The sequence below is a fragment of the Chelonia mydas genome, chromosome 7 (assembly GCF_015237465.2).
Source record: "Chelonia mydas isolate rCheMyd1 chromosome 7, rCheMyd1.pri.v2, whole genome shotgun sequence".
NCBI lineage: Eukaryota > Metazoa > Chordata > Testudines > Cheloniidae > Chelonia > Chelonia mydas.
The window spans coordinates 44,853,795-44,876,942 of record NC_057853.1 but is presented as its reverse complement, the minus strand read 5'-3'; the positions used below and the strand labels follow the sequence as shown (position 1 = coordinate 44,876,942).

The 23,148-nt window shown below is 40.4% G+C and overlaps 1 protein-coding gene across 10 annotated transcripts in view; it reads right to left on the bottom strand.

Annotated features, from left to right (window-relative positions):
- DOCK3 (dedicator of cytokinesis 3) overlaps nucleotides 1-23,148 on the bottom strand; it is a 604,430-nt gene that overhangs the window by 94,789 nt on the left and 486,493 nt on the right. For 7 of the 10 annotated variants that reach the window (XM_043550359.1, XM_043550357.1, XM_043550354.1 and 4 more), the window contains exons 20-26: nucleotides 17,849-17,932; nucleotides 17,365-17,465; nucleotides 15,727-15,808; nucleotides 10,890-11,060; nucleotides 6,325-6,517; nucleotides 4,238-4,365; nucleotides 637-783 (exon numbers count right to left, since the gene is read on the bottom strand). In XM_043550359.1, coding sequence (XP_043406294.1) covers nucleotides 637-783; nucleotides 4,238-4,365; nucleotides 6,325-6,517; nucleotides 10,890-11,060; nucleotides 15,727-15,808; nucleotides 17,365-17,465; nucleotides 17,849-17,932 — 906 coding nt within the window. The remainder of the gene's footprint in view (nucleotides 1-636; nucleotides 784-4,237; nucleotides 4,366-6,324; nucleotides 6,518-10,889; nucleotides 11,061-15,726; nucleotides 15,809-17,364; nucleotides 17,466-17,848; nucleotides 17,933-23,148) is intronic. The other 3 variants (XM_043550356.1, XM_043550355.1, XM_043550360.1) reach the window with 1 other exon arrangement.

Genomic DNA, 23,148 nt, shown 5'->3' with positions numbered 1-23,148 from the left:
CCCATGCTGCTGAATAATTTGGGCCAGCTGTACGCTTATTAGCACTGTTTGAAAAGATCAGGTTTGGTTCTATATTCATCTCTTTGCTCCTTTCCTCCCACCCAGCTCAGCAACACACTCGATTTCCTATCTGTTGTTTCCTTCTCCAGAAGGATGCACCTGTTTCATTTGTGGGAAGTGATAAGTGTGGATCAGTTGAGCAGAATCTCTCCAGGTACTGAAGTGAATGGCACTGGCCTGCTGGTGAGGAATCATGATATTCCCAATGTTATTTTGGTGCCCATTTAGAGGTGGAGCTCTAAATCATCACCTAATTGGCATATGCCAAAGACTACCAAATGATAATTTGCAATCATAACTTCAAATGTAATCCAAGACAGTAACTATAGCAACCAGGAAAGCTTCCTGGGCCCCATCAGTTGCTGACATAAAAGTGAAGCAGACTGACTAGTGCACTGTGACCGATTTTTTTCAGAGTGGAAGGAATGGTTTCATGAGTGGGAAGGGAAGGAGAGAAAGCTGTGATCGTTCATGCAGGAGAGATGGTAATGAGGTGTAGGTGGTTGTGAGGGAGTGGGATAAAGGGAGCTGAACGTTAGAGAAGCAGGAAATAGAACCTGATTGTTAGTTACTAACAGTGATTTCGGCTGTGCACTGCGGGCAACGCTGCCCTCTTACCGCCTCCTGAGACTGCGATTTACTCATGATAGTAAGCAGAGTCTGTAAAAGTACATCCAGGAGGCTCTCCACCATCATCTCAACCTCCTCCACTACATCTGCCTCCTACAGTGAGCAGTAAGAAAACAGACAATTAGTAGCTGAGGACAGAAATGGCAAGCCAAATGTGCAGCTCCAATCACGCCAGGAACGGCCTTCATGATGGGACTCTGATAACTTTAGAGAAGCTCAGGAAGAATTGTTACTGTCATAACCATAGGAGTAGCCTAAATTCCTCCTTACCTGTAAGGGGTTAAGAAGCTCAAGTAACCTGGTTGGCACCTGACCAAAGGAACCAATGGGGACAAAAGATACTTTCAAATCTGGTGGGGGGAGAGGTTTTGTTTTGGGTTCTTTGTTTCTGTGGCCATTCGCTCTTGGGACTAAGAGGGATCGGACATCAATCCATGTTCTCCAAATCTTTCTGAACAAGTCTCTCATATTTCAAACTTGTAAGTAACAGCCAGGCAAGGCGTATTAGTTTATCTTTGTTTTCTCAACTTGTGAATTTTCCCTTTGCTAGAGGGAGGTTTATCCCTGTTTTGTTGTAACTTTGAAACTAAGGCTAGAAGGGGTTCCTCTGTGCTCTTTGAATTTTCTACTACTCTGTAAGATTAACTACCAGCCTCAGTTTAGAGGTGGTTCTTTTACCTTTTTCCTCTTTAAATAAAATCCTTCTTTTTAAGAACCTGACTGATTTTTCCATTGTTCTAAGACCTAGGGGTTTGGGTCTGTAGTCCCTTTGTAACCAATTGGTGAGGATATATGCTCAAGCCTTCCCCAGGAAAGGGGGTGTAGGCTTGGGAGAATATTTGGGGGGAATAGGACTCCAAGTGTTCCTTTCCCTGATTGATTGTTAAATCACTTGGTGGTGGCAGCGATCCCAAGGCAAGAAAGGAATCTGCCTTGGGGAAGCTTTAACCTAAGCTGTGGGTCCCCACATCTGTACCCCAGAGTTCAGACTGGGGAAGGAACCCTGACAGTTACCAAAAGAGATTCTTGGAGATGGAGGTTCGGAGGCAGAAAATAAACATCGCCCTACATAGCAGACACTGTCATATGGCTGCAATGTTATAATATGTGACTTCTCACCTCTTCCCTCCCTGATAGAAGGGTACTGGAACACATCAAAAGATATAAATTAGGGCTGTCGATTAATCAAAGTTAACTCACGCGATTAACTCAAAAAATTGGTAAAAAAATTAATCGTGATTAATTGCACTGTTAGACAATAGAATACCAATTGAAATTTATTAAATATTTTTGGATGTTTTTCTACATTTTCAAGTATATTGATTTTCTATTACAGCACAGAATACAAAGTGTACAGTGCTCACTTTATATTTTTGATTACAAATATTTGCACTCTAAAAATGATAAACAAAAGAAATAGTATTTTTCAATTCACCTCATACAAGTACTTTAGTGCAATCTCTTCATTGTGAAAGTGTAACTTACAAATGTAGATTTGTTGTTACATAACTGCATTCAAACAAAACAATGTAAAACTTTAGAGCCTACAAGTCCACTCGGTCCTTCTTGTTCAGCCAATCGCTAAGACAAACAAGTTTGTTTACATTTACAGGAGATACTGCTGCCTGCTTCTTGTTTATGTCACCTGAAAGTGAGAACAGGCATTCGCATGGCACTTTTGTAGCCAGTGTTGCAAGGTATTTACATCTCAGATATACTAAACATTTGTATGCCCCTTTATGCTCTGGCAACCATTCCAGAGGACATGCTTCCATGCCGATGATGCTCATTTAAAAAAGTAATGCATTAATTAAATTTGTGACTGAACTCCTTGGGGGAGAATTGTATGTCTCCTGTTCTGCTTTACCCACATCCTGCCATATATTTCATGTTATAGCCGTCTCGGATGATGACCCAGCACATGTTCGTTTTAGAACACTTTCACAGCAGATTTGACAAAACGCAAAGGTCCCAATGTGAGATTTCTAAAAATAGCTACAGCACTCGACCCAAGGTTTAAGAATCTGAAGTGCCATCCAAAATCTGAGCGGGACAAGGTGTGGAGCATGCTTTCAGAAGTCTTAAAAGAGCTACACTCAGATGTGGAAACTACAGAACCCGAACCACCAAAAAAGGAAATCAACCTTCTGCTTGTGGCATCTGACTCAGATGATGAAAATGAACATGCGTTGGTCCATTCTGCTTTGGATCGTTATTGAACAGAACCCATCATTGGCATGGACGCATGTCCTGGAATGGTGGCTGAAGCATGAAAGGACATATGAACCTTTAGCACGTCTGGCACGTAAATGTCTTGCGACGACAGCTACAACAGTGCCATGCGAATGCCTGTTCTCACTTTCAGGTGACACTGTAAACAAGAAGCGGGCAGCATTGTCTCCTGCAAATTGTAACCAAACTTGTTTGTCTGAGCAATTGGCTGAAGTAGGACTGAGTGGACTTGTAGGCTCTAAAGTTATTCTTTTTTTATATTTTTGAATGTAGTTTTTTTGGACACAATTCTACATTTTTAAGTTCAACTTCCATAATAAAGAGATTGCACTACAGTACTTGTCTTAGATGAATTGAAAAATTATTTCTTTTATTTTTTACAGTGCAAATATTTGTAATAAAAATAAAGTGAGCATTGTACACTTATATTCTGTGTTGTAATTGAAATCAATATATTTGAAAATGTAGAAAACATCCAAAGATATTTAAATAAATGTTGTTCTATTGTTTAACAGTGCAATTAAGCACGATTAATTTAATGCTGTAATTAATTGCGATGTTTTTTAGTTGCTTGACAGACCTAATATAAATCCATACTGAGACACCTGTGTACTCCGTGGCACAGTGGGACCAACTTCTATTCCCCTAAGTTCTGTGGGAACATTGCTTTATTTTATCATTTCTTTCATCCCATTCAAACTTACAGAACTACAGTGCACATTTCAAAATACTCATTGATGTGACTTATTTTAAACACCATAGACTTCCTCCTTTGGAGTAACCTAGGATAGTTCTCTGCCCTGTAGGAAATTGTGAACATTTTAAAAAAACAACTGAGGTGGCATTCAAGATAAGAGTATCCGGAAGATCAAAGCTGGCTGTTTAAATCAGCAGCAATTTCTGAAAATAAGCGTGATTTCATTGATAATTTTAGAGTTCTCTTAACATTCACCATAAAGTGCTAGTTACTGTTTCCTACAGAACTGCAAGTGACAGGACTGGGTAGGACTTTTGAGCACCACAGATAAGTGAGTTCCAGGCTAGGGTGAAGAAAATTAAACAGTGTCAGTCTTGCTGGGTTTGTCTGAGGTTTTATGTGTGTGGGCTTTTTACAGCAAGAACATGCTGTAACGAGAATTCTCTGAGTCATACACACAAAGGCAGCCATTCACTTAAGGAACTCTCTTGCTGCTAATAAAGTTAGAGTTCTGTTATAAAAAGATTCACTGAAAAAGATATAGTTTCTATTGGATATATCTCAGATTGTGCTTCAGTAATTTAGTGTTGGAATGGAGAAGACAGGTGGGCAGATTACCAAGGAGCTGGCCTTGATAATGGAGAAGATACTACTGAGGATCCCAGAGCAGATGAGTAACTCCTTCTGCTGTCTCAGATGAAGGTGAATGTGATGAAGAACCACAGGAAGCAAGATTCGCCGGGATTCTAAAATAGGGAAACAAGACTCAGAATTATTTTAGGACAGACCAGAATTTCAGCAACCTTGATATTATCCAAAAACCTTGTATGTGGAAACCGAGGAATTAGTATTAATATAGGATACCGATACAGTAGAATTCACTTAATTGCCCCCCTGATTGACTGGTGGGATTGCTACAGAAAAGATTTTCAATGCAATGCATTTTAAAAGACACTAAACAATGAATTAATGAATTCATTAATTAATGAATGGTACATCTAAATGGCATGCCTGATGACTACTGTGAATGTGCTTGCAAACAGGTGTGAATTGCCATTTGCTAGAATTAATTTCCAGCTGTGTGGCCCTTTGCCCACTTCATGCTGCTTTCACAGCAGCTTAGTGAGTCAAACTCTGTATATATTTAACTCGTAGGAAATTAGCTTATCTTTGTGGGTTCATCACCTTAAGGACCTAACTGTATTCATTGCACAAAATAGTGGAAAGGGTGCAATGTTGGAAGCAGGGAGGTTTTCTGGCTTTTGGGAGGTAGGGCCACATCAGGATTCTTGCCTGCAGTGAGTTCTGATTGGCCCAGACTCCTCAATGCTAGGATTTCCTCATTCCTTCCTCTAGTATGTCTGGCCAATGGTCTTGCCTTCACCAGCTGCAGGGCCCTGCCCTTCCCTTATTCTGGGAAGCCCCTGTAGAAAGGCTGCAAAAGACTCATGAGTAGGGAGAAAATAGAAATCAGCACCAAAGGCAGCCCCACGTTTGAGTGGATAGGTGCAAGGAAAACAGGCCAGTAGCAAAAGGAACACAGGAAGGAACAATGAGGCTTTCTGTTCATTGGAATGCAATGAGGTTAAGAAGATGTAGGGTCGGCAGGTAAAGGAGGGCTTTGGATGCCGGAATCCCTTGTTAAAGAGAGGAGGAAGAAATGGAGAAGCTAACAGAGAGGAGTCAGGTTTACTTAGCTCTTCCTTTTAGAACCCTAAGGAAAATATATTAACCCATAGGGTTAAAGTATTTAAAGAAACAGAATCCATTGCCTGCCAATCAGACAATATCACTGCCCTCTTCTTTGATCTGCTTCACTTGTTTCCCCCTTGCCACCCACCTTAGTAAAGTTTAATCCTCTCTTCCTCACCTTCAAGGCCCTGGCAGACTCAACCTGGCTTATTGGATCTCACCTTCTATTGTGTTTCCTCTCTCTCTTTCTTTGGACAAATATGCCAGCACCTAAAACCTTTTTGTTTTCTTCTTCCACTCCTGTCGTCTTAACTACTTTCAAGAAGACCCTTATACATGGAATGACCTCCCCAACTCAGTGCACCAGGCTCTCACCTTTTCCTCATTCAAATGCCTCCAAAACACCCACTTCGTTTATAAGACCCATAAATGTTGAAAATAAAAATGTTCAGATTATATATTTTTAAAAAATCCTTATCTAAAGTGACTCTTTCCTGGGTCTCTCATTGCAGCTCCTCTTTCAGTGAGTATCTTCCAGGCTGCAAGCTTGCTGGGGCAGGGATTGTCTTCATATCTGTGTCTTGTTCAATGCAGTTGTAATAAGAAATAATACTAGAGTTGTAGCACAGTGCATTCCTTTGAGCACTGATAATCATAATAATTGGATCACTTAAGAATGTTTTTAATCAATGGATATGCTAGTTAAGTGAATTGTTCTGTACCTTAAATCTCATGTTTTCTACACTATCTGAGGTCACACTATTTATGGGGGCATACCACATACCATACACCACATTCTTCTCTGTAGGAAAAGCTCCATATATGTAGAACAATATATACATACATACACCATAAGTACAACATAGCTAACAACTCCAAGTTTATTTGTATTCTTCACTGAATGGTTCTCCACAAAGTAGCTGCAAAAAATGCAATACAATCCTACTATCACTTTGCTAGATTTACCAGGGGCATTCAGCTGCAAGCGTTACAAATGGCTGCCACTGTCTTACCTGAGAAAGAAAACAGGCGGCTGTCCACAGTGCGTGCTATAGATTGCAGCTTAACTACATCCATCGACTGTCCGATATGAACTGTACTGGGCATGCTTCCTAGAGTTCCCCTCACAAACTCTGCAACTTCCTGCACAGTGAACATCTGCAATAGCTCATCAAAGATAGCAGGGAAGGAATTCAGTAAAGCAGCCTGAAAAAAGAAAATGAACAAGTTATGACAGTTTTGAGTTCTCTAACTACAGAATAGGGATGGCACATCATAGATATATATGTGTGAAATACAAATAAACAATGGTAAAACAGAGTTAAGGGTCTGAAAAACGCTATTACGTTCAAAATGGTGGCTGATGTTCTATCTTTGTAACACCCTGCAGCTCACAAAAGCAAAGCACTTCCGATATGTAAGCTTTTTGTTCTCAAAGCTTTGCAATATCAACATATTATATAATAAGTTGAGCACAGAGTGATTTTAAAAAAACACAAAACACTACTGTCTATATTATAGCCTCACGGTTTGTAAAATGGTGTTAAACAGATTCTTTTTTAGTCTCCTGTCAAAAAAAACCCAAAACACCCAAACTGGTCCAAAAATTTTTTTCTTGATTTTTATCTTTTAATGAAAAAAAGTGCTTCTGAGTTAAGAACTTCTATAAAGATTTTTGCACTGAGACAACTTAATAAGGCAGAGTTACAAACCATTCTGAAAGGTTGTTCATAAATAAGATACTGAGAGACCCTTAAAAGCACCACCATGTGATACTATTGTACTTTTACAACAGTGAGGCAGAGTATTTTTGCATTAAAATAATGCATCATACCATGCAAATAATAGAGCAAAATTTATTTCTGTGATAAGGGGGTATCTTTAGCACCTTGGAGTTATCCCTGAAGGTATCTCTGGACTGGAGGAAGGACCTCAACATAACACAAACAGAACTCTTCATTTCACACTCCTGTCCTTCCTTACTATTCCCTTCTCCATGATGGTAGATAATTCCATGAGCCCTCCCAATCTCCAGGCCCACACGCCTGATGTTATCCTTAACTCCACCCATTTACCCCTCATATTCAGGATGTTTTAAAATCCTCTGTTTCCTCCTTTACAGTGCATCCAAAATCCCTGTGTGCGTCTTAATAACATCCCACTTGGACTATTGTAACCTCCTCTCTAGTCTTCCCAACAGCTGCCTCATTCCTACCCAATCTATCCAAAATGTCACCACGAAACTCACTTTTTGATCACATCATCCCCTTTTATGAATCCCTTAACTGACTCTGCAGTCCTTTGCATAACAATTTCAAAATAACTGAACTCAATTTGTTAGGTTCTTTCCAGCTCTGCTCTTGCCTATGTCTCATCAGTGGCTGTCCACCACTCTCCTCTATTCTGCCAATCTTTCTTCCCTCCACATACTTTTTCTTTTCTCCCAGAAGTACTTCTGTGCCTTCTTTCATGCTGGCCCTTAGACTTGGAATGTCTTCCCTGATCCTATATACCACACAATTTCCCTCTTCAAAACACTTTTATCCACAATCCTTCCAACAAACAATGATCCTCTAGCTAATGTCCTTTACACAATAAAAATAAAAAATGCAATTATGAATAAAATAAAACAAAACCCTTTTAGAACTAACAATTTGTCCTGTATAGTTCATAACATTCTCTATATTCCTTCACCCCTTCCTCCATCTCTCTTGCCTGTTATCTCCCCCAGCATCTTGATTGATCATGTGATCAATTTAGATTACATAGTGACCTAAAGAGCTTACAAGTGCCATCACATGCAACATTATTAGTTTAATTAAACACGTGTATCAGTTTTTTGAAATATTTCAAGGTATCTCTTTGGAGGCTATTACAATGGCTGTGAATCTCTACATCAGTTTATCTCTGTGATAATCTGATGATTCTGTAGACTAACTTTGGGAGGTCTGAGACAGCCTTTGGGATAATGGCCTGAGATATCAGTATTATGGCCCTGGGTATTCTTGCAACAGTTTGCCTGAAGCCTGCCTATAAATCTATCTTCTGAGTGGGAGGATTTCTGTAATGATTTAGGAAACCTAGTAATAGTTCAATATTATGCTAGATAACCGGCGGGATCTCTGTGGTGGTTTATTAATTCTTAGAAGCGTATGGCTGCTTTCTGTACAAGTATCTGCAATGGTCTGGTATATTCCTCTTGTCAGATCATTGAACTGGAAAGAGGGCAGAATCAATTTCACTGTGATGGTCGGGAAAGGAGCATGGAGAGAGATCTCTAACATCCTGGGTGAAAGGAGAAGTGTGAAGGTTTTTTTTTTTTTTTTTTTTTTTTTTGCTAAGGCCTTGAGCATTTCTGTCATGGCTTAATAGCTTTCCAGTTATCTGGGTTGCTTTTTATTCACTCAAAAAACCTAACTCTGGATCAGTGTATGAAAATATAAACAATGAAACAGGAACAGGACTGTTCTAAATTACCATCTTCACCACTAGATTTAAGTCTTTGCTAGAACATTACTGGATCAGTATTGATATGAAATATTCAACAGACAAGCACTGGACTAGTGTTACTATCATACAGTGATACATGCACTTAAAGAACCTAATCATTATAACAAAAGGCTTGAACTTGTAAATTGCCATTTGCCACAATCATTCTGGTAGAAGCAGAAAGGATGAGCAAGGTCCAAGTAAGTCTTCTTTCATCATTTTGTTTAAAATATCTTCTCTCCCACCATTGCTTCTCCTGACTATTAATATGTTAAGCATCCTTTATAATGAAGGATGCATAAGATCCAATCTCTCTTCTCTTTCAATATTGGATCTATAATATTTTCTTTCTCATCATTGTTTTTCAGACCATGTAGTTATCAAATATATCTTGTTTACTGAAGGATGAATAAGACCCAATATCCGTTCTCTTTCATGACTGATTGGATATACTTTTTTCCTCTCATCGTTGGTTCTCCTGCACAAGTTGACTCACATAGGTATTGATGACCACTTGCACTGTATTTTCAGTGTTTGAAATCCTACATGTTCAATCCATTATCAGAATTTCACATCGTGAAAAAACCTGAAGTTGTACACTGCACTCCAAGATTATATGCAGGAAAAGATGGATTTGGGTAGGGAAAGGAGAGTCACGGGGCATATCCATGATGAAAGAGTGGTGCAGGCAAGGTGATTATTACTTACAGAATTAAACGACGGCCTTGAAGTACCACCACACTTTTGTGGGGCACATGTCCCAGCTCCGCTCACCTGTCCTCCAGGCTGAGGGGCCTATGGGGCAATGAGGGTCGAGGGGGCAACACAATGGCAAGTGGGAAACAAAAAGTAAACTTTTCAAATATTAAACAGGACAGGTTTTATAAATATACAAATGCCTGAAGTGAAGACATTTCGAAAGATAGTAGTAACACAGGGCAAAAAAGAGAGAGAGAGAGAACAAATCTGTCCTCAGTTCAGTTTCCCTTATGTATTTATGATAGCCCAAATGAAAAACAAAAGAATGTTTCCCCAGACACTATTTTTCCCCCAATGTCAGTTTCCTGGTAGAAAGTTGCAGTGATTTCTGATGACCCTGGTCCATACTCTTGCTAAGTGATTAAATCAAAGGCTGCAGCAGTGGTTCTCAAACTTTGTCGTAATGTGGACCACTTCTTGAGAGAGACAGAGTGTCTTGCTGACTACTTTTCCTCCCACTGGGATAATTAAACTTTATTGTGACAACTACAGCAATTGCTTCCATGGAAAATCCTATTAGGACAATATTAAATGTATCTGTAACTGTCTTTTATTGCATTTTAACTGAGAATGTCAAGAACCAGCACGACATTACCAGTCAGCTCTATGCAAATCACAATTTGAGAGCCTCTGAGCTAGGGTATGTACATACAACAAAAGAACCTACTGTTTAAAATGTTAAGTTTTAAATGTTAGTATAGTGATCCTTACAATAACACAGAGCCAGACTATGACATCCTTACTCACACTGAGGAGCACCTTACTTATATGAACTCCCACTGAAGTCAATGGAACTGTTTGCAAAGTAAGGCACTACCAAACATGAATAAGGATATCATAATATGATTGTAGTCAATCCACCATTGATTCCGGTAGTGATGGTTAAACTGAGGATGTGAATTTTTCTAGGGTTTGCTAGTTAATTACACATCAATCAAAACTTTTCCACTATGTGCAGCTGCTGTGATCTACTGTATTAACTTGAGCTTTACTTTCCTCTGTGACTAATAAAGGAATTAAAATTCTTCTGTGCCAATTCTGAGACATGCTTATGAATGAGACACTTAACATAAAAACAAAAAGAATATGGAATGTCTACTCTAACCACATAATATGACAATATATGTCTCCCTTCACTGTAAAACTGCCCAGCTGTTCTGCATCTGTTCACTGTCTAAACTTACTGTGGAACTATGTCACTCATTTCTGTAAAATCAGCCTGTAAAAGAGGGCAAATTATGCCTCTTAACTATCGGATGAATATGTTGCTTGTGCATAAAATAGCTGCCTCTGCACTTCCAGGTGAATTCAAGTATAGAAAATAGCTAACCTGTGTGAAGATGAGAGTCTCTGAGCTCCTGCTGTCCAAGCTGAGTACAAATCTGATGGACTGGAAAAGCTCTTGGATACTGGAGCGAAATTGTTCCTCCTCCATTCCGCAAGTAGCTCTCGAGTAAAGGATCCGAGATTGGACAATGAACTTGAAAAGATATTCCAAGGCCTTAATGAGTAAGAGAGGAATGAGAGTAACAGAGAAAGAGAGAGATAAGGTACCTTTAAAGAGAGCCAGGAAGATTTTAATAACATTATTAATAATGGAATTCTTCATTCACAGAGAACAGGGAAAGAAAAACCAGGTTGTGTAAATTAAAACACAGTTATGTACAACCTGCTCATAGCTAATTGTTCCCTCCTCACCAACAATCTTCACTATGGAAATCTCTCACTAGGATAAAAGGTGTGTTCTTAATTCAAGTTAACTGAATTAAGGCAAAATCCTAGTGAAGATAATGCAGTAGGTAGTTTTCATGCAAGTTAGCCAGTTGAGCTAAAAACCATGGGGGAGCCTAGTCTTTCAGTAATTTTTCTAACATACATGAGAACTACAAACTACTTTGTCTTCAACAGGTTTTACCCCGAGTTAACTAACTTGAGAATACATTTTTTTGTTCCTAGAAAAGACAGCAGTGATGCTGCGACTGCACAGGCTAGCCACTTGAGTAATTACCAGGGTCATGGGTGGGCTTGGATAGCCCCTGCTGCTGCAGCTTCACTGCTATTGGTATTCAAGCTAGCCAGATCAAAGCTAGCTTAGGTATATCTACATGTGCTGCAGTCACACCACTGATTGCTGTGTAGAGATACCCAAGATGGTATAATATGCTAGGCATGTACTTGGGGTGGTTATCCCCTACTGATGCTTGTGCTGCTGAGCTAGCACAGATATGTCTCCTCGAATTGGAAATTACACTTCCAGTTCCAAATGTTCACATACCCTTAGAGTAACAGAAGAGGGCCTACCTGGGGAAAAAACCCTGCTCTTCACTCTGGACATGATGGGCTGGCCTCTCTTTATTCCCTGCAACTGCGTGTAGAAACAGCAGTAGGTGGGTGTGTAAGGAGGCAGGAGCAGGATGTGAGGGTCTCTGGAAGGCCATAACTTCACTACCAGCAAGGAGCAGTTTGTACAGTAGCAAACCAACTTCCCTTTTTTCCCAGCTGAGTACAGTTGCAGGGAGAGATAGGGATTTTTTTTCTCTCTTCCCATATGGCAACTTCTCTTTGTCCCTATTTAGCCCAGGCAGAGGGGGAATAATCCCCTTGAAATACAGCATTTAACACTATATAGTGAGTGATAATTACTGCTGTTCCAGAGGATTACCCCAGTGAGTTTTTTACAGTAGAGTGAAACTTCACAATATGGTTTGTATAGACTAGGATAAATGGTGTATTTTAAAAATGTGTTTGTTAAAATGCTTTAACTAACATTTTAAAAAACATTGATCTAAACAGGGCGGCTAGCTGTATTTTTATGATTCTATAATTCTCCGTATCAAGTGGTAGAGATGGACTCTAGGGGTGAGCTAAGTGTCAGTGTAAGAAAAAAATACTGTCATAGTGCATCCTTTATTATGCTAACCAGCCCAGCATGATCAGTAATAGTAATCACAGGGCTCTCAGCTAGCTGAGAAAATGGGTAGAACTGAGTGCCAGTATCCCATATGAAAACATAGTGCTCTCCATTCTGATCACATGGAGTTCACAAGCAGCAGCAATGAAATGTATTTCAGGCCTGTGCCATTTTGCTTCTGTAGGCACTTCCCCCTTCCCTTCAGTCTTCCATTTTGGCATGGCTGAAGTAGCAGCTGAAGTGCTGTTTGATGCCATCCTCATAGTCTGGGTACCAATAGCTACATTGTCTAAGTAAGCAAAGAATAGGTTGGATCCCCACAGCTGGCACAGAGACATCATTAATGTCCCTACTGGTAAAAACTCTCCTGCCTGTCACAAGAGGAATTCTTTAATATTCTCACATTATGCATCTTGCCTGGTCAGCCAGTGTGAGTTCCAGGACTTGCTCTCTAAGATTTGCCACAGCCAGTAAGACTTATATTTGTAGAAATCTGTGAACTGATTTTAAGGACAAAGAATTGGGAAATGAGATTCATTAATAGTCCCAGCACAGCTTGAGAAGTCGGAATGTTCAAAGTCCTCCATCATCTCTGGAACAGTGGTAACCTTGATCACTTGGGCCAGTTCAACTTCCTTTTAATTTACACCTTAATACAACATAACCCATTGAGGAATACTTCACACCAAAGAGCTCCACCAGGTGATAATATTCTACTCTTGATCAGTTTTCAGATTGCTATTGCAACTTTTGTCCACAGGAACATCAGCTCTCATACAGTAGTTTTGCATTGTAAGTGTAAGTCTGCTGCCAGGTCCACACACAGAAAGTCAAAATTGGGCTTGGTCATCCACATGGGTCTCAGTCATTCACATTTGGTCCAGACAGCCACAACACTGTCTCATCAGCACATAACATGTGACCTGACCCAGAAACCACTTTTCTCATGATCCAGTTTGGAAATATAACAAACCTCTTCATCTGCATTTTCCTTACACTCAGAGCACTCTGTAAAGATTACAATTTCTGCCCTGCTTTGCTTCCAGGCTGTCAGCTACCAAATTCCAGAAGTTGGAGGATGCAGCAATGTGAAGTGACTTGAAATTCTCCATAAAAGGGAAAGGCCACTGTGACCCAAGGAAGAGGATTATAGGATTTGTATATGATATTCCATAATCCTCTATGAAAAGAGGTTTCAGAGTAGCAGCCGTGTTAGTCTGTATTCGCAAAAAGAAAAGGAGTACTTGCGGCACCTTCGAGACTAACAAATTTATTTGAGCATAAGCTTTCATGATGAAGTGAGCTGTAGCTCATGAAAACTTATGCTCAAATAAATTTGTTAGTCTCTAAGGTGCCACAAGTACTCCTTTTCTTTTTATGAAAAGAGCGGTTCTTAAAAAGACCCATGCTTCTGGGGGCAGGCTGCTATGGCTGCCCAGAATGCCCTCAGGGAGTTAGGCAGAGCACTAGGTGTGCATGCAAACACATGGCTGTGATGGCAGAAAAGCTGGTGCATGGACACCAACAAATTATGTTAAACGTTAGAGGCTCAGTTGCAGAGTGTAAGGCCCTTAGAGAAGTAGAAATTAATTGAAATGCCCTGAGACCTTCTGTTTTCTTGAACACTATTATTTTGGAGGCATTGTCTGACAATTAACAGAGACAAAAGGGACTTCAGTCCCTAACTGGAAATTAAGTTTCTGCAAGTTTGGTCAAGCCAACAAGCGGCAAAGGCAAAATGAGAGAAAGAGTGTGTAAAATCAGATCCATAGGCATCAAAGCCCTCTGCTATAGTCTTCAAATACTCAATGAATCTGTCTGTTTTACAGCACAGACACTATGAAGCACAAAAGACTGGAAATCCAGCTTGAAGGAGGTGGTAGGGAACATTTAAAGCAAGGGAAAGACTGTCAGACTAGTACAGAGAAATAAACAAAGTAATTTTTCAGGAATAAAGTACATTTTCTTCAAGTCTTATATCAGACCAGCGATCATAGGGACTTAAAGAAGTAGCAACTCAGAAGTGTGAACTCTTCGTTGGATTATTGCTTGGTGAAACCTTCTACCAAAGGCTACATAGACCATTATTGCTACCTGCATCATTTCAAGTTGCCTATCTCTATACAGATGCTTCACATAGGTCCTGAACTGAAGCTACTGTTCAGGATGTAGACACAGAAATGAATTCTAAAATATGAAGTCAACAAATGGACCTTGACCTTATAGGCCTTTGACATAAAACTATCCGTCCTTCATAAGAAAATGAGGATTCAAAGCCTGATCTGTGTCAGAGCCTTATAAACAACTTGTTTCTCTCTTTCCACAGTTAATGAAACATCTGAGCCTCATTAGCATAAATGTGAAGGTGTATACTAGCTGGAAATGTCATTTATGGGAAAGGAAGACATATTTCTGTTTGCCTGTCCCAGAATCTGTTGAAAAAGGTTGGACCTGCTTAAGATGAAATTATCTATCTGAGGACCTGTCAGCGAAGCCAACTTTCATTCCTCTGGGTTCAGCAAAGGCCAACTGAGAGAATTTTGTGTTTCTCCCCCTAAAGAACAACTGAATTCCAAATTCAATGGTCTTTCTATAGTAAACCTCTTAATCTTGGTGACTTTGAGTTCTTGCTGTTATAATATAATTATAGTAAAAAAAGTAGCATTTTATTTGTTTTCTGTGGAACTGAACTAGTGCAAAAACTATTCCTCTGGTTCACACACAGGATGGGAAGCTGTGTCTTCCTTCAAAATCATGCTCTGTTCATTGACAACTGATCCATGCTCTGTGGGATGGTATCTGTCAACACCACGGTCCACTCAAAGGCCCATTTACTGTTTTCTTAAAATATTCTAGAGCTTCATCCAGTCTGTGTCACTGCCAGAAATAAAAACCAGAACTTCAGACTCCCAGTCTGTGCTCTAACAACTATAAAAATGTTACTTCTATAAAGGTGAAATTTACTACTGTGCAGAGGGCCAGCACAAGGCCAATGCCCCACAAAATACCACTTAAATCCACAAAATAGGGTTTTGGTAGGAGTTAAGGAGGCATAGACCTTGTACTAGCCCTCTGCACAAGGGTGAATTTCACTTTAAGATTAGAATTTGGGCAGTTTTTGCCAGTTGAAATTTGCTCTGGACAAATGAGTACTGGAAATCTGTTCAAGCTCAGGTTTCATGTGCCTTAGAGCAGCCTCAGCTGTGTAGAAGCCACAGCCACATTGAACATACAGGCATTTACGACAAACACATACCCTCATTGCTTCCTGGATATGATCTTGTCGTACAAGCTCAGCTGACCGGTCCATGTACCACTTCAAACATCGGATCAGTTCTCTAGTAAGAGACACATTGACAGAAACATCAAGCAATTATCTGAAAGTAGCCAACCCTGAAACCTTCTGGGTTTTTTAAATGACTTGGCAGTTGTTTCCTTAAACAGCAAGAAATGCAATATGCTTTCTTGTTACACTCACTTTTAATAGTTAGGCATATTAGTCTAAATAACCAAGTTTACAGTAACGACATATACATTAATTTAAACGTAAAAGAAATTTCTGACACCAAAAAATAACTCTCCCTCCATAATTAACTCAGATGGCAAGAAACAAAGAATCAAAAAGGGGTTATAACAAATCACTTCAAACAAAGAAAATAATCAGTTGACAGAAAATAAAATACATGTAGTATTTCTTTTTGGCTAAGCAATCTGAGTAAGGATCTTATAGATAAGCAATTTTCAGAAACTGTTTGAAATTGGAAAAGACCAACTTATGTAAAAACATAGAGAAAATACCTTCACCTAATTTCCTAAAGTGCACAAAACTGTTTAGAATGCCCTGAAGTATTACATATGCTTAAGAACAAGTTTTTTTAGACACCATCTCATCAGAAGAAAGTTGAAGTGCTAATAACAACATTTTCCTAAGATCAAAGATGACACTAATAATTAAAAATTCTGAAACTGTTTTCTCGTCCTTCTGAACTTCACTGTGCTTTGTGATTCCCATACAGTTTCCAATCTACTTTAAAAGAACATTTTTAATGTAACCTATTTAAGATTTTTTTCAATACACTATAGCTTGAGTCCCCTATAATACCAGGGCCAAGAATGATGGAGCTGGAAGATTGCTGTGTTCACTTTATTTTGACCCAATTTGGGAGCCATTAAATTATGCACAAGAAGCAATCTGGAAGAAAGGTAAAATACAATCCTGCCTGATAATTGCTACTGCTTTCTAAATCTGACTCATGAAGTAACATTTCATTGTAATATATTGGAAAATAAGGCTCACCACTGTTTTGAGTGTTAATGGAAATTAATTTTCTAATTCTCTGTGGAAATGAACTTTCTGCCTTTAATCTCACAGAACAGAATAACTTGATCTAATCTGAATACTTGCCCTCTTCTTTGAAATTAGCCATAGGAAAAGGCATTAGAGAATAGGTGATTTGTCTCCCTAAATGGAGGCTATTGGTCTTATGCCAATGGATGCATTCCTGATAAGAAATGTAAGAATCATTTCCGTGATCCCTGCTTAAGTTTCATGCAGGCCTCAAGTAGCCAGCATCCTTCTAGTATAGGAAGGGTGGATGCTCTGTGGAGCCCATCAACACAGCTTCTAATTAGTTACTGCTGAGTGACATGAAGTGCTTCCTCACTTCACAGCATTCCGAGCCCCTGCAGGCTAAGACTGGGACTAGGACCGGCATGACATTCAGCAGCTTTTCTCTGGGGTTAGATTTAGAAGTCATGCTACAAAATTTTTCTCCAGAATGTTTGCTTTTGAATACCAGATATACTCTGCTAGTGTAAAAGTTATAACTCTGGTGCCTATACCACTCAAAAGTCTGAGTGTTACTGTACAAAGTGATGACAAAACTCAACCTACTTGTAAGCCAGTGCTCCTGCAAAGTGTTTCTGAATGTACATATCCATAACAGGTCGGAAATGGAAATATTTGCTGTCACGCAGCAGATTTATGATGAACACCTGCGGAAGATAGAGAAGGGAACCCATAACAGAGCAAACTGCACACGTCACCAGGGATTAAATGAACAAGCTAAACAGGCTAACAAACAGGTAGATGATGGTTTTTTTTCATATGCAGACAATGGAAATGCTCCTCTTTGACTTATTGTTTGCCCCTCCCATACTGATGGATGTAATCCTTCTCTCCTCATATTTTGGCTATGGTTATCCTACTCCTTGCACCCAATAAAATTACAGGGGTAGAACCTCCAGCTGAATCTCTCAGACATTTTAAGGTAATAAGATACTAACAATAAGGCATGGTGGTAAGGTAATAAGAGCATGGGAAATACTGACCACCAGGGAAAGAAAAGTACTCATTTAATGGGAGTGGGGCTACTTACCAAAGACTGAAAGACCAACAGGCCATACTTTTCTGTATTGTCATCCAAAATCACAAACAAAGTGTCTAGAATGTCTTGCAGGAACTGAAATGGCAGGAAGAGACAGAGAATTTAAATCTACAAATCCTGCTTACATTCAAGAGCACTGCTTTTATTCTCAGATGTGACATACTTTCCTATGCCTTTACCACCATTCTGCAGGAACAGACCACTTTAAGATTTACCCATAGTAGGTGTAAGAAAAATTACTTATTGCCAAGAATGTCTCCCGTCCTTTTACAAAGAACAATTATAAAAGAAAATGACAAACACAAAAATTATTTTATTATAAACTATTTTCATTTAATTTACTAGTGTTTGCCTTTCACTGTCTCTAGGCAGATCAACAGTATTGCCCAAGACTGACAAAACCGTTCACTGTTCTGCAGTCCTAAAAGCATGTGAGATAGCATTCCACATCTGATACAAGCACATCCACTGATTCACAGTAAATAGTAAGTGTTTCAAGACATGGTTAGTACAAAACAGTTGTATTTTATGGGACAGAGATTCAGGGTGGTTGTTGTTGTTTTTATCAAGTATCTGTGCAACAATTTAGCTATACAATGCCAGCCCCTTTTGTCCATGACATGGCAGGCTGCTCAGTGTGCTGATCTCCCACTGCTTTCCATTTCAATAAATAGGACCCACTGGAGAAGAAGATAGCGAAGTGACAGTGCTATAGGGGAAGCTGATAACTGGCATTGTTGGCTAGCTTTGTGCAATCTATTCCATCGGATTCTTTGATGTGGAAAAACAAGAAAAAAAACCCATAATGATTTATGAAGTCCCCCCCAATAAGATACAGCTGTCACTGAATGGCAGTGAATTCCAGAAGGGAGTCAGTCACCACTTCACTTGGAATATGTTAAGTCCACATATTTTTTAAGCTTTCCTAGAGAAAAATTCTCCCTGTGCAGACCCTAGCTGTATTGCATTGAAGACAAAATTTATTCTCAAAATTATGGAATTTTGTGAAGAAGTCAAATATGGACATGAAGGAGTAGGCTTGTTTTGCTCATAATCATATAAGGCAACATTCAATACGTAGCATTATTCAAAAATAAGTACTATTAGAGTGGGCAGGTTTTTTGGGTTCACTATCCCAGAGGCCAAACACACCTCCTTCCAATTCTTAAATTCTGCAAAATAAATTGCAGGGAGGGCTCTCTGCATTTCTGGAACTAGTGGAAGGGACAGCCACTGTCTTCATATCTAGCATGGATGTGTCCTTCTCCAGGCTCACAAATGTGTGAATGTATTCTGAAATATCATCTTTGATCTGGAGAAGCCTGGGGCATGTAAGATAACAGAAGAGTTGGAACTCAGCACAACACAGATTCCCATACAGAACAAAAACAAATTTTGGCAAGGAAAACAAAACCTTTTTCATTTTTTTGCAAAATGAAATTGTGTCTAAACATCTATGTTTGGACTGAAAAGGCCAGGTTTTCAATTTGGGGTTTCTCTCTCTCTCTCTCCGTGGAAATGACAAGAGAGTCCACCCTGAACCTCGCAAATGTTCTTGTTAAAAACTTCATCAAAATACATACATATCTGTGAAACATTTCAGTTTTGGTGAAACAGCTTACTTTGACGAAAAAACATTTTGTCAGAAATGTTCTGACCAGCTCTAATTTTGAGGCCTAAGGAGAGATTTAGAAAAGCGGAGAGAGATAAAGAAGGCCTCCTGTAGATTGTGAAGAAGCAGTTGGAGTCATGGTAAGGGAGAATGATCTACTTGCTCTGAAGGGAAGGATCTGGGCAAGACATAGAAGAAAAGAAACCTAAAAAGTTGAAATAAATTTGATTAGCCATCTGGCATTTTCTGAGCCTATTCAGGTCCAAATGCTAAAATTTTTGAGGTTTGTCAGTCATAACTAATAGCCACCAGGTTGTTGCTTTGTGAACAAGCAGAGCTGCATATTTAGCTCAGAAATCAACTCGTCAACTGGAGTTTCAGTTCCATCATTGCCTCCACGCAACTAATGAATTTTTGAGTATTCTTGTTTATTTAGGAAGGGAGTTCAGAGACAGCCACCTTTTCAATATTTCCACACAAAAAACGTGGTTAATTTAGAGGTAAGGTTGCTTAACTGTACTTTCTCATAACAATGCAAACATTAAAAAACAAGGAAATCATAAGTTAAGGCAACATTCACCCCAAACACAATAACGGCCAGAGACCCCTTTTACAATTACAGACAGGAATCAAGTTTGTACCCATTCATCCTGAACACACAGGCTGCAGACCCCCCAGCAGACTAGACCTGAGAGTTCTCCCATAGCTCCTACAGGCCAGAATGATAGGTGCATGTTATATAATCAGATAACAAAAGACCATCCGGGTTATTTTAATTCATAGATATAACAAGGAAGATTTCCTCTCTTTCATGGTGCAGGAGTAAGAGGGGATAAGGAGGGGTTAATTTCCGGTACAGAAACTGGAGTGCTTCGAGATATTTTGCCCCTGCAGGTGCACACGTGCCCAAGAGCTTTTGATCAGAGATTTTTCATCCGCAGTGTCTGTGGGTCCCACCTGCATCATATGCATAGTCATGGTTTGGACTGAGGGAATATAGGAAGGGGCACAAATCAATAAATCAATGACGAGTTAATGATGGAATTATTGCTGCTAGGGATACAATCCTGAATCTCTGCATTTTTTTGTAAGTGTTCAGAGTCCAGGTTCAGTCTCCATCCCCCTTTTCTCTTGGGAACCAGGAAGTAACTGGAGTAGAAGCCTTTTTAGGTGAAACTATGAGGAACCAGTTCAATTGCCCCCCAGCAGCAGGAAAGATTCTACCTCTTGCCCAGGAGACCCTTGTGGGAAGGGTCCCTCAAAAGGGATGAGGAAGAGGGAATGGGGCTGAACTGGATGGTGTAACCCGACTATAATAATTTAAGTAACCATCTGTCTGATCTGATGTATTCTGGGAGAGATGTACATCACAGAGTGGCAATTGGGCAGGGCGGTGCACCACAGGATTCATAGTGAGATGATTTGTTACCCTTGACCAAATGGTCAAAATGAACAAGAGGCTGTACCAGCAGCATCGAGACAGACCTGCAAAGAAGCTTTGATATCATCTGGCCTTTGGAGATGATGGTTTGAAACTGGTTCTTCTGGTCCTGAGGCTAGTGATCAATAAAATGAGAGAATTTCCTATAATGTGCGTAGTCATATTTTGACAAGGCACGATAGTTGGCAATCCTGAATTGTAGTTCAACGGAAGAGTAACTCTTGCAGCCAAGGAGGTCCAGGTGCTTAAGATCCTGGTCATGAGGAGCTGATTTGAACAGCTCCTGTTTCTCTCATTAACCACTTGATCACCAGAGAGTTTGGGCAGAGGTGGGAGAAAAAGGTACTCTGAACCCTTGGCCAGCACATAATACTTTTTGCCAGCACTTCTGCTTGTAGGTGGATGGTAGCCAGTGTTTTTCAAATGGCCATGGTTATCCTGCCTGGAGGAGAAGTATGCAAGATATGCTGGGGTTCCTGTATCCTCTCTAGGAGAATCTGTAAACTCTCAGTCACCCTCTTTATTAGTTCTTGAAAGACTTTCAAATCAACCATGTAGGATGGGGGAAAGGAGCATAACTGCCACCTCTGGAGGAAAAGGATTTATTGGAAGGTAATGCCTCTTCTGCCCTTGGCTCTTGTTCTTTCAAAGGGTCTTCCTGGAGAATAGGGTCCCAGTGCCTGCTTCTCTTGATAGGTCCTCTTCTGTGAGGGCATTCTATAAAATTAGTTAGCATAAGGAGCCCAAGAGCTCCAGAAAGCCCATTGTGGAGGTGTACAAGGAAAGGGGAAGGGAGAGTAAGGGTGCTCCTGCCCACATTGGCAGGTTGGAAGTTGGCTAGTTCCAGGGGTCTTGTCCTTATGGTACACTGCTGGAGAGGGAGGTTGGAATGGAAATGTGGTGGAATCCTGGACAGAAATGTCTGAGTCCAAGGAGGTGTTGCCCCCCTGTATCTAACGGAGAAACTAGGAGTGTTGGTACTGTTGGCCATGTCAGTACTGGTGGTTGTGTTGGTACTGGATTCTGAGTTGGAACCAGTGGCTGACTTTTAGTGTGGAGGTGCACAGAAGGTGGGCAGTATGTCAGGACAGGTGGGTGCATTGGTACCAGTAGGAAATCCCTGTGTACCTCTCAGTACAGCGGATTTAGGCTGTGACTCAGAGAACCTCATGATAGAGGAAACTGGTTGGTATCAGCAATTCCGGACACTGCTCCTCAAGCTGAAGTGAGTTGAGAGGTAGTGGATACAGTATGGATGGGTGGTCCATATGCCCCTTATGCACAAAGCCTGGATTGGGGTTGGTGTCATTGGGTTTGGAGGGCTCCAAGAGTACCGACAATCATGCTGAACAGGGCTGTTGGTCGTAAGACTTCTCAGTATGTGTGCTGGAAGTCTTGTTCATGAGTACCGACATCTTGATACCAGAGGAGGTAGAAGCCTAGTTGTACCCATACTGCCTTCTCAATCCCTGGCCTTTGGAGTGACTTCCCCCTTCTTTTAGAAGCCACATATGGGCATAGTGATATCTGTTCTTTTTAGAGGACTTTGAACGCTCTGAAACTACCCTTTCTCTGCTCACCGGAGCCAAAGTCGTCACCGGAATGCTCTGAGAGGTTGATGCCAACGTATGCAGGGGGAGTCAGACCCTGAAGTGATGCTGGCTCTCAAGGACTGCTCCATAAGCAGTAACTTCAGTCTGTCCTCCCTCAGCTTCCTGGATCTACTCCTGAAGCCAGAGCAGACCTTACACTTTGATAGGATGTGGGACTCTCTGAGGCAGCCGTAATGCCCGTTGCCAAGGGGAAGGACCCGTGGCAGGTCTGGCAGGGTTTAAAACCCACGTTTTTGGGCATAGCCCACGGAGGGAGGCTGCAGAAAAAGGACGTCAAAGGGCAGAGGCCCTTGCTGTGAAAAACAAGGGTGGGGGAACCTCCAAAAGCACAGCTTGCACCAAGAAGAAACAAAAATAATAAAATAAATGGTCAGCTAGGTATGCTAAGCTAGCAGACACCACAATGCTCCCTCTCTAGCTACAGGTGGTTGAAAAGGAACTGGAGCTGCAGGGGTCTGCTCCTCGCTAATATACCATTGGTCCAGAGCACAAGGATGTGTAGGGAGCAGGCACAGACATGTGGATACTGCTAGCGAAAAATCTCTGATAAAAAGTGTCTGGATGTGTGTCCACGTAAAGTGGAGCCCCTTTGGGACAATAACTCCAAGAAGAAGCTGTAGTTGGC